This window comes from Seriola lalandi, unplaced genomic scaffold (genome assembly GCF_002814215.2).
Source record: "Seriola lalandi dorsalis isolate HSWRI2012SDOR001 ecotype SW California unplaced genomic scaffold, Sedor1 jcf7180002054954, whole genome shotgun sequence".
In the NCBI taxonomy this organism is placed as follows: Eukaryota; Metazoa; Chordata; class Actinopteri; order Carangiformes; family Carangidae; genus Seriola; species Seriola lalandi.
Window position 1 is genome coordinate 702,810 of NW_019525505.1, and position 14,643 is coordinate 717,452.

Below are 14,643 nucleotides of genomic sequence, written 5' to 3' on the forward strand. Positions count from 1 at the left end.
CCCCCCCCCCCCCCAAAAAAAAAAGAAAAACCAAAACAGCTTCAAGTTAGAATAAGAGAGAAACAAACACTGAGGCATGGCACACACACACAACTGTGCATGCATCCACACCACGTGCACAGCCAACCCACACACACGCACACACACACACATACACACACATACACACAACACACACACACAACACATGCTGCATTTGTGATCCATTCCTCTGCTGAACAGGCAATGGAAACTTCTGCAAATGTAAATCTGCTGGGTTAAAAATACAGCGCATTAATGTGCACCACATGTGGCACTCTGGCAGGACGGAGGATATTTTGACGGCGGGGGGAGAGGAGGGAGGGAGCAGTCTTGGGGTTTCTCCAACAACAGAGAGAGGGACACACATAGACACACACACACACACACACACATATATACACAAAGCTGCACTATTACTCCAAATCTCCTCCTCTTTTACCTTGAGCCTTTTCCACGAACACCACCTTGGAGTCGTGCTGGAAGTTGTGTCCATCGAGGAGCATCCTCTCCCCTCCGGGGGCGGGACAAGTCTCCAAGCTCTGCTTATCCACCAGCGGCAGCTCCTGGGCCGATCTCTGGGCTGTGGGAGGGAGAAGAGAAACCGGACTCATCGCTCGGCTAATACACACCCACTCCCCATGCAGACCTGAGCATCCAGGCCGAGGCTGAATCACTACCTAGACAGCTTTCGCAGAGCCGTCGGCACAGCTGTAAACCTCTGCCTCCTCATGTTAGAGTTATGGGAGAGGCTTCACGTTGTGTTTATTTGTGTTTTCCTCAAATCAGGGTGGAAGTTTTGTCTCAAATATTTGGTTTTAGCAAATCTTTCTCCTCCCTGTCTCTCTTCCCTTTTGGCCTGCTCCTCTCATTCCTCACTCACTCTCAGTTTTTCTGAAATGATCTATTATTGCTGTGACATATTTGCAAACTCTTTCTGTCTTGGCTGGGTCTCTCTTGTGAAAGATATCTGTAATTTCATCGCGATTGACCGGGACACATAAACAGAGGTTCAATAAAACCTGAATATTTCTCTCATGTGAGGACCATCTTCTTGTAATTCGATGCTGCTGCATTCTGATTCTGAACAAACTCTAATTCTCCGTCTTTGGAAACCATCAATCTTTCCCATATCTCTGTGTTGCGCTGCCTCTGTCTGTCGTTCTGGGTCTCGCTCACACACAGTGAATTTTGGTCAAAAACAATTGCTTTGTGGCAGTTGTTCAGAAACTAACAATGGTCTATTTCAAGGGGCTGAGATCATGGTTTAACTACTGTCTTTCATTTACCTCATAAGACTTAATCTCTATGGCAGCTCTCAGTGCCAGAACCACATGAAGTGGGTGATCTGCCTGAGTTTATCCCGGTCCAGTGGAAGGTCAGCTCCAGTGCAGTGCACAGAGTCAATGGAGTTTATCGAGCAAGGACTAAATGGCCTTTACACAGACTAATACTATCAAGTTAAAATCTAGCTGCACAAGGTCCACAACAGCTGTAGTTATAGAGCTGAAGCAAATCATTCTCATCTCTGTCCATAAACAAAGGCTGAATCAAGGGCAATTCAACGATGACCTGGATGACTGGGAATCTTCACAGACATCTATACATAAATTTAAAGCTTATTTTGTGCTTAATAAATTGTTAAAGTGATATCTTGGGACTGTTTGTCACAAAATGCGGCAGTGTTTATTTTGAATCATAAAAAACTGCGAAGAGCAGCACATTTTTTCACATTTGAGAGCCAGGAACCAGCTGCGGTTTTGGTGGTTTTATTTGAAAAACGAATTGATTGTCAAAGTTCCTGCCCAATCGATAGATCTTGTTTGTCTTTTGATCTTTTGAAAAGGAGCAACTTCTCCCTACAACAACTCAGCTGAAAAGGAAAAGCTGTCTCGTATTTTACAAGGAAAAAGAGTAGGAGTCTACTGCTACGCTAGCGGTTCTGTGAAGCTGTAGGTTTACAGTAGGCACAGTGGCGGCGGTTTTACATGTTAATGGCAAGGAGGTATAATGTTCACCATATCTGCCATCTTACTGTAGCATGTTTACATGCTAACGTTTATTAACCCTCTGGAATCGTCTTCCTCTGAACATAAAAAATGTCACCTCAGTCGACAGTTTTAAGAAGCTGCTAAAAGCTCACCTGTTTCAGATGCACTTTATGTAATATGTGTTTGCCCTCTGTGTAACTTTTATTGTTTCTATTATTTTTCTTTTATTGTTTTTATATTATCTCATGTTTTTTATGTATTTCTTGAATGTTTTCACTGTTTTTACTTCCTAGTGTGCTCTATAATTAAAGTGTTATGTACTCAATTAGCACCAAACACAAACTTAGTTCAGGCTGATGTGAATGTCATTAGTTAAGAAAGTGTTGGTCGAAAAACAACCAAAAACCAAAAATGGATGATGGCACTATAGTAAAAGTCAGGAGATCATCAGCGTCGTTAGGATTCTTCTTCTGGGGAATATGAATTTCATAGCAATCCATCAATTAGAGAGGTTCCCACCTCCATGTTGGGAGTCAGCAATTTAAGCACTTTTTATGAGGCATTCTGTGACTGAGGAGTTTAGGCTTGATCAGATGTACTCACAGCACTCGATGGGATTGGATGCCACTTGCAGGGACACCGTTCGGCCTGTGGCCTGGTTGACGTGAATTCTGAAAACCATCCGCACTCGTGTGTTCTTGCGTCCGATGTCCGTCTCCCCCTTCCTCAGCTCGATGTCTGAGTTACGCAGCTTCAGGATCCCGGCGCAGTCGATTCTATCACCAGAGGAACGAGATGAAGTGTATGAGTCACATTATCACGAGCGTTCATGACACATATATACGCTCTCACTGTTAATCAGGCGGGGATTTATACGACACTGCGGCTAAATCAAGAGCGATTTTCTCTCTGGACTCCATCAACACAGTCCTGAAGGAGGCTGCAGTCATGTCAGGAGGAGATTAACACCAGCACCCCCATCAGAACCTCCACACCTCAGTGCATCTTCTCTCGGGCAGAATTCAAACTGGGAACGTTCATTACATCATGAATATCTTTGTTATGATCCATAAGAGATGGTTCCTAAAATACTCTCCCCCTTCAACAAATCTTACAACCCAGGTAATAATTTTTTACAGTGTCAAAGTCTTCATCGGACACTTAATAAATGCCCCCCCCCCCTTCCACACCCCTCTCTGTCTGCACTGCTCTCATGTTAACTTTTTAATGCTTAAATACCTCGAGCCTCTCCAAACACTTTCTGGCTTTTCCATCTCCGTGCTACTTGATGCCACATTCCTCAAAGCCTAGTTAATGTCAACTTTTACACACATTTGAACACTCCCTAACATTCTTCCCGCCAGACACCAGGGTCTGCTCCGCTGGCGAAGTAATCAGGTGTTGATGCTAAGGACCCCAGCTGTTCAGCTCTCCGCCTACGCACACGGGCTGAGTGCAAAACCACAAACTGAGGCGTCCGTGCAGCGCCTGAGAAAAGGTTTTAAGAGAGAGGGTGATACCAGAGAGAGGGGCAGTGCTATCACTGAATTTATCAACAGTTAATTGGAGTCATACCAAGTCAAATGTGGCTTCAACTGATGTTGATTAATGATTTAATTTAAGACGTGTCCCCCTAAATCATCATGAGTAACTACTTCAGAAATATAATAACGCCTGTATTCTATACCACATAATACAACATCTATATGTCACAGTGGAGTGCACGTCAAAACTTATAAATCTTCCACAAATCCCCGGTCTAAACTTAAGCACTGTGAGGCGTGTCCTCTGTGAGAAAAGAGAAACAGTATCCCGAGGTGAAGCAGTTGTATAAAGGGGGAGCTTATGTGTTACATCCATTAAAAGGCAGAGAAAGTGCTGATGCAAGCAGGCGGCTGCTGCCTGCAGCTCACACACAAACCCCAGGTCCCTGTTAGCAGCTTTGAGCTTCCCCAGTAATCTGATCTCTGAGGCTTATAAAATGGGAAAGCCACTCGTCTGAGCACAGAGGGCAACGCTTTCAAAACCCAAACACTGCAGGAGGCGGCCGCGCTCACAGACATACTGCGGGGTCCAGAACTAAAGTGGTCTCAGATTTTTGGACGCGATTACACACGGACACATCAGACAAGTAAACTTCATATCTCCAGATTATTATCTTTTTTTAGTTCAGCGGCAGTCTGACAGGACCTGAGAGGGTTTCATTCAAGGGGTGTGAACTTTCCCCTCAGAGAAGAAACTCTTAAATTTGAGTTTAGATGTTTTCAGATGATATCTGTGATGTACGTGTAGCTGGTGTTTACTGGCTGTAACAGACGTACTGTAGCTCACCAGATGTTCATGTAGTCATATGAAGAGCCACAGTTATTTTTAAAACTGTTGGGGTTAGTTCAAATCAAGTCTTGAGTTTTTTGAAACCCTTAAGGACAAGGCAAGACACATTTATTTGTATAGCACATTATCATACACAGAGCTCATTCAATGTGCTTAACAGAAATAAAGAAGCATAGAACTAGAAGTAAAGCACAATGACAAAACAGTATAAAAACAGATATTAGATAATATCTCAGTTTGTCTGAGCCACAAATTCTGTGTAAATAGTGATTTCTACATGATAGATACATGATAATCATGATACAGACTTGACTTGAGCTGAAATATTAAATATTCAAGTCTCAAGTTTTGACCTGGTAAAATCACAGAAAAAAAACATCAGACTGATCTAACATATTTATCTATGAGGCTGTGGTTTGAGTTGGACTTTTAGCTAATGTTAGCATTAGCCGCTGCTCAGCATCAAACTTCATTCCTGCTGTCTCCACAGGTGGAAAGCAACCCTTTTGTTTTGCTTCTATTTATACACTTCTTTTATTGTGCTGAAGTTAGCATGCTAACTAGCTAGCCCTGGTTGGCACATCTCGTCACTTTCCGATCCTGAGTCACTGTAGCGTCCAGTCTGCCCTGAGGAAGTAGCTGCTCAAAGGACATATTATAACCTTGTGTATTGTAAATTCAACAATGGTTGAAGCTCTCTGCAAACAACAATCACCACCACCTGCTCCCTGCTCTCATGAAATCATGTTCAGTGGCAGAGAAAACTTACAAATAGCCTCTATAACTTGACCCGGACTTGAGATTTCACTTAGAGTCAAGGGTTCAACAAAAGTTAACTTGTTTCAAATGAGTTGAGACTTGATGTGGACTTTGAATGTCATTTTTTAACCAGATTTAGCCAATGAAGTTAAAGTCCAGGTCTCAAGTCATTTAGGAAAAGTCCATGTCAATTCTTGAATGAATAAAAACAAGTGTTAAATTACTTGAAACTTGACTTGGTCCCAAAAAATAAAACACTTTAAACTAGATTAGATCAGTTTCAACCTACAAACATCATCAGATCACTCCTCTCCGCCTCAGATACTCACATGGCCCTCATGTTGTTCTCTGGCAGCAGTGGGATCTCCAGCACCTTGGTGTTGTTGTGCAGAGCCTCGTGGCTCGGGGTGGACACTGTCTTCCCGGTGATGCGGTGGACCTGGTAGAAGGCGTGGGGCCTGAGCAGCCGGTCGTCAGCCGTGCCGATGAACAGCTGCAGGGTGAGAGGCTCGCTCTCCATGTAGCCGTGGAGCTACGAGAGAGAAAAGACGCAGTTGTGGTTTAGCCCTGAGACAGCATCCACTCGCACTCTTTCAAAAACAAACGTAGGTCTTTCAGAGGTCACGATCTCAGCGTGACGGTTTTCAAACAAAGTACCCATTTAGGATCTTGTAATCACCCCCTCCATCTTCTTTAATTTACTACCAGTGACTTGCATACACTTCCTCCATCAGTTCATCTGAGGCCTGCCAAGATGTTGATCCTACAGTAGCTGGATCTCAGGGGCAGCTGCTGCCAGAGAGCAGTAAAACCACCTACGGCGAGCGGCGCTGTGATTTGCGAGCCTCGTGCTCGCCTTGTGACAAGACTGAGCTAGTGTTTCAGAGAAGTCAAGGTCATGTCAGTCCCGCTGTGCCCGGGCCAATCCGGGTCAAGAAAAACTCTCAGCGGTGACCCAGCTCTGATTATTATCAGTAAAATGATCCTGAGATGGAGAAGGTACGGAAGTGCTGCTCGCTGTAGCCGCCGGGTTTGACCCGGAGCTGCTAAACTACTCCCAGACCTCCATAGGTGTTGCTTGACAGGAGGCCTCCTGCCAGCATGACCTCAACCACCCAGACTGCAGAGTGCAGGCATGAAGCCCAAAGCCGCAGCTGAAATATGAGAGCAGCAGCTACTACTGACACACCGTGTGCGAGGTATGTATGTTATCCATACGGTGTGACGAGGGAGGAACTGGAGCAGAATACTAGGCATTTTCAAGTCAAAACAATTGAAAAAAGCACAGGAAGACAATAAGATAAAAGAGGCCCTGATGTAGGAATATACCAAATATAATGTAGAGATTAGATGGACAAATTGTACATATTTAAGTTTTTTTTTTTTTGAGAGGTTAGAGCTGCGATCTATAATTTCCTTCTGTTTAAACTACAGCAAAGATGGAGGAGCATCTTACAGTTTAAATCTGAACCAAAATCTATGTTTTTACTGCACATATAATATTTGATCACATTGTCTCTGTCAACCAGAAAAGTTTGCAGTGTTGCGGAAGCATTTTCATTTTCAAAAAAACTATATACGTGTCAGTTTTCACTGCACGCCAGTAAAGATTGACACAATAATGATACATTAAATTAGAAAAAAAAAAAGTTAATGTTCAGCTTTGAATTTCAAGTTATTGCCTTTTCCCTAAATCCTTCCCTTGATCATTCAATAAACCACAAAATGGACTTGGTCCTGTTTGACTCAACGGTCGAAAATCTTTCCATCCTTTTCAATAATGTTGCGGCACTTCAAACGCCTCCAATTATCAGCTCCGAATTAGACTGTTGGTCAGTCAGGGTCAAGCATTACGACTGTTTTCTCTGTGCAGAGTTAATATTCAAATATATTAAATAATAACTGCAAAACAACATGAGAAACAGTATTTCATCTCCAGCCTTAGCACACCTTTAAAGGACCAATGTGTAGGATTTAGGAGCATCTATTGGCAGAAATCCATCAGTCTACAATCACCTGAAATTAAGAATCGTTGTGTTTTCATTGGCTTAGAATGAGCACTTCATATCTACATGAGGAGTGGGTTCTCTTTGATGTTGCACCACAATGTTTCAACAGTAGCCCAGAAACCAAAGCTGGGTCCACAGAAGAGGGGCGAGGGGAGGGGTATTGAGTTGGTTGCAATCAGCAACCAACAAGATTTAGCAGATGCTAGTAAATCCTGCAGACTGGTCCTTTAAAGAAACTGAAGAGTAAAAACTGAGTAGATCCCCAGACCCTGTTGTGTAGTAGAGGGGACACTGAACCTGGTCTTATCCTGAGCCTCTGGATGAGAGAGTCAGTTGAAACAATCAGAGGGGAAATGTTGAAATGAAGGCGAAAGAGTTTTCACTTACATAAGAAGAGCACTGGGGGCGAGGAGCACCCACAACGAGAGCGAAAGGCTCCGACCGAGAGGCACAACATGTGATTTGGAGGAGGATCCCTGTCAGGGTTAAGTGCCTGCAACAGCCCTGTATATTTGTGTAAGGAAATGGGTCGCTGCCAAGCAATGCTGTTTATTTGGGCAGCAGAAAAGGAGCGCGATGAAGTGAGGAAGCCCCACTCACAACTTTAGGTGGTTACTTTAAAGTTATGATTACAGACAGATTTCTGATTATCAGCTTTAAAATAGAAATCATCAGATTCAATCATGTCATCTGACTGTGCTTTCAGCTGATTTGACAAAGAACGCATTTGTAGAAACATTCGTAGTTCCTGTCAACATCACCATCCATCACTTGAAGACATAAAATTATCTAAGAAGGAATCTTATAATCAAGAAACCTTCCCTTTTCCTTTTCGTTTTTCCGCTCTGTGATCTGAATGATATGTTTTGCTAAGCAGCTGCAGCAGACAACAGTTATGATTTGGTGTTGTAATTAAATCACTGTGATACCACTTCATGTAAACCCTGCGCTCCTCCACCCTGGCAGTTTGACATTGGCAATGCAGCCACCCCTCCCTAGTTCATATTATCACCCACAAGAGGAATGCCGAGACTCCAGCTGCTCAAGGCACCGAAGAGGAGGAGAGAGGGATGAGGAATGGACTGAGGCTGGCGCTCTGTTCCTATACTGCTCTAACAGGATGATCACACACACTCACACACATATGGACTCGTTTCAGTTTTATCAGGAGTGTGGAAGCCCGGTGTGACCTGCGATTCATCCTGTCACGCTTTTTGTTTCACATGATCTTTATTAATTACACTTTGTTTGAAATCTAAATTTGATCACAAGGATCGAGGCCGAGAAAAGACACATGACGCAGAAATAACAACGTTTAAATCTGACTTCAAACAGAGAGAAACGAAGACCTCACAGACATGAATAGGGGTATTTCCTCTCCACCAAAGTACAGCATGAAACCCTGAGCATTAACTGCGGTGAGGACTGCACACAGCACTTCAGAGGGGCATACTTCAGTCTGCTGCTGGCGTAAGGGCGGGTGTGGTTGAGGCAGGCAGCAGCGATGGCATTGAAAAAGAACAGAAAACAGCCAGCTTAGCTGTGCTGGAGAAAAAAAGCGCACCACATAGAACAGGGCCGTCCAGAATAAACTCTGTAAAGTCTGGGCAGGGTTTGAGTCAGAGGAGCGACGGGACGAGCCGCAGAGGCTTCGTCAGCCAGCGTCCACAGCGCTGCTGTGTGCACCATGTAATCAGGAAGTCGCAGAGATGGGGCTGCCTTGTCTGAGGCTCCCTCCAACATCTCCATCAGAGGCTGCCAGAAACGTGTGTGGTTTTAGCTGCTGCCGCCTCCGCAGGACGCAGCGCAGCGATGATGTCAGCCGAGCACACGGGAACTTTCCTAAACAAAGGGAAGTCTGTGTGGTTGGGGTGGTAGCTGGCGGAAAAGCAGGGGGAGGTTTGAATTTAGGTTTAAAGAGAACACACACTCTCTATTTCAGATGGGGTGAACCCAGATCCCTGTCATTAAATCATTAGCACCTTCTCATGGACAAACACATGCATCGTGCACAGATGTGCAGCAGCGACACGCTGGATGGGACTAAATGTTTTTTTTTTATTTTATTTCATTCCACTGCTGCATATAAATATAATATTTCTGCTTCCTTTTTCTGCTTTTTTATGATCGACAAAACACATGAGGAGACGACTCTATTAAACTGAACCTTTTAGCACTTGGTTGGAGAAACAAGCGTCATTCTGAGGAGAGAATCTATAGCTATATCCACATTTCATATATACTGACAGTATGCAGTATTCTCTGTCATAGCACACAGTTTTTACAGTTAGTATACAGGAAATCGGGTTACTATTTGCCAATTAAAAGGTTTGTCCAAACATTTAATAACTATTTTTTAGTTCCCCAGACTGTCTCATCACCATTCGCAACTCACTTTCTCCAGCCGTGAGCAGCTCCTCCTCCTCATCCAAGCGTTTTAGCCTGTAAACTGACTCATATCTAAAATGATCAGCTGATTTTATCCGAATTAAAATGTCAGCCGATAAGCAACAAGAAACTGCCGTACAGAAAGACCCACCGCAAAACCGTCTGCAGGCATCCTATTGGTGGACCTTGAGCGGCAACTGAAATTCCCTTAACCAGACATCCGAGTCCACCGGACAAGCAGTGAGGTAGACAGGCAAACCAGCTGAGCATTTCATGACTAAAGCATCAACGTTTCAGCAAATAATCTACATACCCCAAAGTTTTATTTCAGACATACAGGGCAGAGGAAGAGGAGCAGTTCAAAGAACCAAAAGACATTATGTAGCTAGCTAGCGCATTAGCAAACATTCTAGTCAGAAACTAGCATGCTAGTTTGCCCTGAACCACACTCTTTCCTCCAGGTGGCTCTCTGCACATGTTGGTGACATGATGGTTTTCTCTGAGAAACAGCCAGCAGTCCTGAAAGAATTCAGTCCTGAGAAGTTTGTTGTGCATAAAAAAAGCAGCAAGTTCTCGGCCATGACACTTGACCACAACTGCCCTGAGCTGCCAGCCGCCTTTCCAGACACCTCACTGAGCTGGTACTCATGTTTTACAGAGATTACAGCAGTTTTGTGCAATCTATGTGTAATAGGAGCATAAAAATAAAACACAATTGATGTTTAGGCCTGTGAAAAAGTGAAGAAAAATGAAATTTGACAGCCTGAAATTTGGTCATACTCTGCCCTGTCCCAGAGGTCAAATCTGAAAATCTGAAAATACTTCATGTTTTATAGAAACACTGGACAAACTTTCATGCTTTAGTCATAAAATGCACTCTAGCATTTAATATGCAAGCTTATCTGCTGCACTAGTGGTTCTGTTAGCACTAACAATACCTTGGGAAGAGGCTTTTGAAAGGAACCATGTACCAGGGACTGGTCAGTAACAAGGCGGATGGAGAGGTCGGATGCAGCGGTTTTGCAGCCCAATCGCCCAGAGCCATCAGGTCGTGGGCAATCGAGGGAGTGAGGGAGAGTAAAGCCATCTGTGGCTCAAAAGACGAGAACCACGGGGAGAAAAGTAGCTTACCTCCGATCTGGACAAGCTTGATCAGCCTGAGCTGGGTCACCTGGAGGAAGGTGTGCAATGACTCCAGGAACAGCACTCAAGTCCACAAGCATCAGCCAATGAACTTGCACAGGTAATTATACTGTATGTGTGCAGTAATATAGAAACTGTTTGTCCACCAGAGGGCACTGACAGTTTAACTTTTCAAGATGTCACTTCAGTTCTCTACATATTTTAGTCACAATTATTTAATTATCTAATTTAAGGGATTCTTGTCAAAAATGTTTACGATACAAAACAAATATCGGACACACCGCCATCAACTCGGTCACAATACTGATTTATCGTAACCGTATTCTGTTATTTACTATTGATCAAATATCAATATTTGTATTGGCCACAAAAATCCAGTATCAGTCATTTTTACCACTTTCTCCATGTGGACACACTGTTTAAAGTTAGTATGCAGTATGGAATTGTGATACAGCTTATGTTTGTCCTTAAAATGGCTGCTTAGCTATGTTAGCGTTCTCTATTCATACTTAAGAGCTACGTTAGCTAACTGCTAACAACTCATTTTAAAATTTGATCACACCTGAAGGTAAAAACAAAAACTCTGCCTCCATATGTGACGAATGTCTGGAGAACTTGTATTGATGAAAGGTCAGAAGGTGTTAATTAAAGTTCACTGTGCCCGACTCCTGGTTCAAACCCTTTATTTACTCAGAGACTGAGGTCAGCGGTGAGGAGGACTGGTTGGGGAGCAGATGGGTTTATAACCAAAACATATCTGCAGTTATCCACATTTTTTTTCTTGAGACTCGACCACCAGAGCTACTGTGGTTAGAGCTCATGACTCAGCTCTTACTGGCCGTGCTACATCACTCTGTAACTGTCTGCGCTGCATTCGAGAACGCAATGGAAAAGTTTGACTCACCCTCGTCTGGACAGGAACTGACTGAGCGGACCACTCTGTCTAATAGCAGACCTTTGGTATTCCATTCAGAAATGTGACATCTTTGAATAACAGAACAGCCAGGTCATCAAACACATGTCGCCCCAATCTGCTTTAACGCATGAGGTAGAAAACAGGAGAGGCGGGGTGCTGCAGGGTAAAGGGGGGCGGGAGGGTAAATGGGCCTCATGGCTGCAGCTTGTGTTGGTCTAATCATCACAGGAAACTGGGCAGTCTAGTTTTGTGGTTCCCAACATGGGGTTCAGGTCCCTGAGGAGGTTGGGAGATAATAAAAGTAAAAACTAGTTTTTTTCTGCCTCAGCGCCGACGACAGTCAGAGCCGCCATATTGTTTTCAGGATGTCCATCCATCCGTCTCATTCTTGTGGACACGATATCTCAGTGACACCTTGACTGAACTTTTTCAAATTTGGCACAAACATTCACTAGGACTCAAGGATAAAATTATTTGATTTTGGTGGCTAAAGGTCAAAGGTCAAAGGTCAAGGTCGTGGTGACCTCAAAAAATATGATTTTAGCCTTGTAAACGCAATATCTCGAGAACTCATCAAAGTAATCCCTTCAAATTTGGCACAACGGTTCACTAAAGGACTCGAACTGATTAGACTTTGGTGGTCAAAGGTAAAGGTCAGTGTGGTCAGCCATTACTCTAAGATTTCACACAGCAATTATGACAAAATGTTGCACAAATGCTTCATATTTTATATGACTCTGGATAAACAGGGGTGTAACCTGAAGCATGTCTGAGTGGAGGAGGCAAGTATTCAAGTTTTTTTAAGGATTTTAGTTTTTTTCTTGAAAATATTCATGACACGATCCAAGAAGAGAAAATCAGTGTTTAGTTCAAGTGTTCACAATTTAATCTGCAGCCTGTGAAAAGGTGTCTCAGGAAGACACTGATTTGTTTAAAGTCAGTAGCAGACCTGGATGACTGGGTGTCCTCCTGCCAGGGCCTTCACCGCCCCCCTGCTGCCCTCTGTCTCGTAGTGGGCTCGGTGGTGGGACTTGGGCTGCACCTCGATCTGCAGGCTGTACGGCCCAGAGCTGGATGGAAGCTGCCAGTCCAGAGCCGGCAGGGATGGGCTGTCGGGGGGGGGGGGGCAAAAACATGTCCAACATGTCAACTCAACAAGGAGGGAGGAGAGCTTATTTTAGATGCACTTATCAAGGTAGAATGTGCAGAATGTGAAAATGTGAAACGCCAGACACGGCGATAAAGTTTTTATGAAATAGCAAATATGCTTAAACTCAAATCTTGTTAGTAAATATACAATATGTGTCACATGCAGATTAATATGTATGCACTGAGAACTTCTAAAAAATACTTTAAGCATTTTTAGTTTTATGCTTCAATAATCTAGAGAGATGTAAAGAAAAGCTTCAGTCCGAACAGATATTGTTCGGCTTGCTTACCTCACATATTGCTTTGGCTTGGACCAAGAGTACGGGTGCTGCGGCACGTCCAGAAACCCGCCGCAGTAACCTTCCTTCTTTAGCGACAGGCGGTTGGATGGGTGCTCGTCCTCACAGAGCTGCCCTGGACTCAGCTCCTCGCCCCCCGGCTCCACCTTTAGGCTGACCGTGGGGATGTGCTCCAGGCTGGTTTTCCGGGCCTTCATGGGGATTCCCTCAGCGAGGTCGGCCACTCCGTCTGTGGTCAGGGCATTAATGGCTGCCAGGATGGCTGAGTTGGTGTACTGGTTGGTGTTTGGGAGCCAGGACTCCTCTGTGATGCTGAGGCGTGGCGAGGTCTGCGGGGAAGGTCCGGGGGAGTGGTTGGGCGAGTAGGGGTAGTGCTTGTGTGGCGCCCCGCTGCCGTTGAAGCTGTACTTCCTCTTTGCACCACAAGGGGAGTTGGGCCTGGAGCCGCGCTGACCCATCCAGGTGTCATCTGTTATACTGGTGCGCGGAGAGGTGGAGGGGGAGTGGCGAGGGGATCCGCCAGAGGCACAGCCGTCACCTGGCAGGGCGAGGGTGGAGCCTTTGGGGGACACAGAGGGAGACTGCCAGGGGGAGTTCTGGGGGGAGTTGTCGTAGTTGTAGGAGAAGCCTGACTCGTAAGAGGAGGCGTCAGAGTGGCAGCTGCGAGATGAGATGCTGCTGGCCGGACTCAGGCAGCTGGGGTCACGGTAACTGTCGGCACTGGGGAGGGTCAGTGTCACCACGGAGTTGACTCTCTTGGTGACGGGAAGGCTGCTCTCCTCCACCTCATCCTCAGGAAACTGACCGTAGGCCGTGATCTCGATACGAGGGCTCTCCAGGGTCGGGGCCCCGTTTGGGCGGGTGCTCGAAGACGAGTAGTAGCCGGCCCCCGTCATGTCATCCTGGGTGTCGTAACTGTGAGGCTCGCTGACGGAGACAGATATGGTGGGGCTGGACTGGAGGCTGTGGTATTGGGAGGGGATACACGGGTTGCCCAGAGGGAGGGAGAGACTGACATTTGGCGTGTAGCCATATGCATCTGGAAGGCAAACAGATTGAGTTTGTTACCACGATAATCAAACACACTCTTTACTTAGAAGGAGGCAGTTGCCAAGTGGAGTCTTGTGAGAGCTGTTGCCTATAATGGCAAAAGAACAGCGAGCCTCCTGCATTTGGCCTCAGCTGCTTCTCACTGCACAAAGTCTGCAAGTTAAACCTTAACGCCTCATCTGACAGGGGTTCCCTGAACACACCGCGGCCAGAGGCACACAGCGTCTCTGCGTGGCTCAAACTTTACAAAGTAAATTAGGTGGGAGACACGAAGAAAGGAGCCAAAAATAACTCCAGTCTAAAAATAACCAAAGGCAAAAACCAGGTGGGTTTTTTTCCACTTCTCGTTGCCAGATTTCTGCCACTTAATGCCCATAAACTACAACATGATGAAAACACACACCGCCGCTTTTGTTGGCCGGTTTCAAAAATAAACACAGGAGGGACTTGATTCGTTTATTTGCATGCTGTAAAGGTGCACGCTGTACTCAGCAAGGGGGGGGGGCTGATGGTCTCATGCCAACGCTCCCGATGGCTCATGAAATTCTGCCCGTCTGTGGGTGAAGAGCTGAGGTCACAGGCGCGGG

The 14,643-nt window shown here is 45.1% G+C and overlaps 1 protein-coding gene across 1 annotated transcript in view; it reads right to left on the bottom strand.

The window, feature by feature from the left end:
- The window catches only part of nfatc1 (nuclear factor of activated T cells 1), a 48,128-nt gene that overhangs the window by 32,289 nt on the left and 1,196 nt on the right, over positions 1–14,643 (bottom strand). The window contains exons 2-6 of the mRNA XM_023394890.2: positions 12,998–14,045; positions 12,508–12,667; positions 5,432–5,634; positions 2,613–2,785; positions 461–601 (exon numbers count right to left, since the gene is read on the bottom strand). Of these exons, the coding sequence (XP_023250658.1) occupies positions 461–601; positions 2,613–2,785; positions 5,432–5,634; positions 12,508–12,667; positions 12,998–14,045 (1,725 nt within the window). The remainder of the gene's footprint in view (positions 1–460; positions 602–2,612; positions 2,786–5,431; positions 5,635–12,507; positions 12,668–12,997; positions 14,046–14,643) is intronic.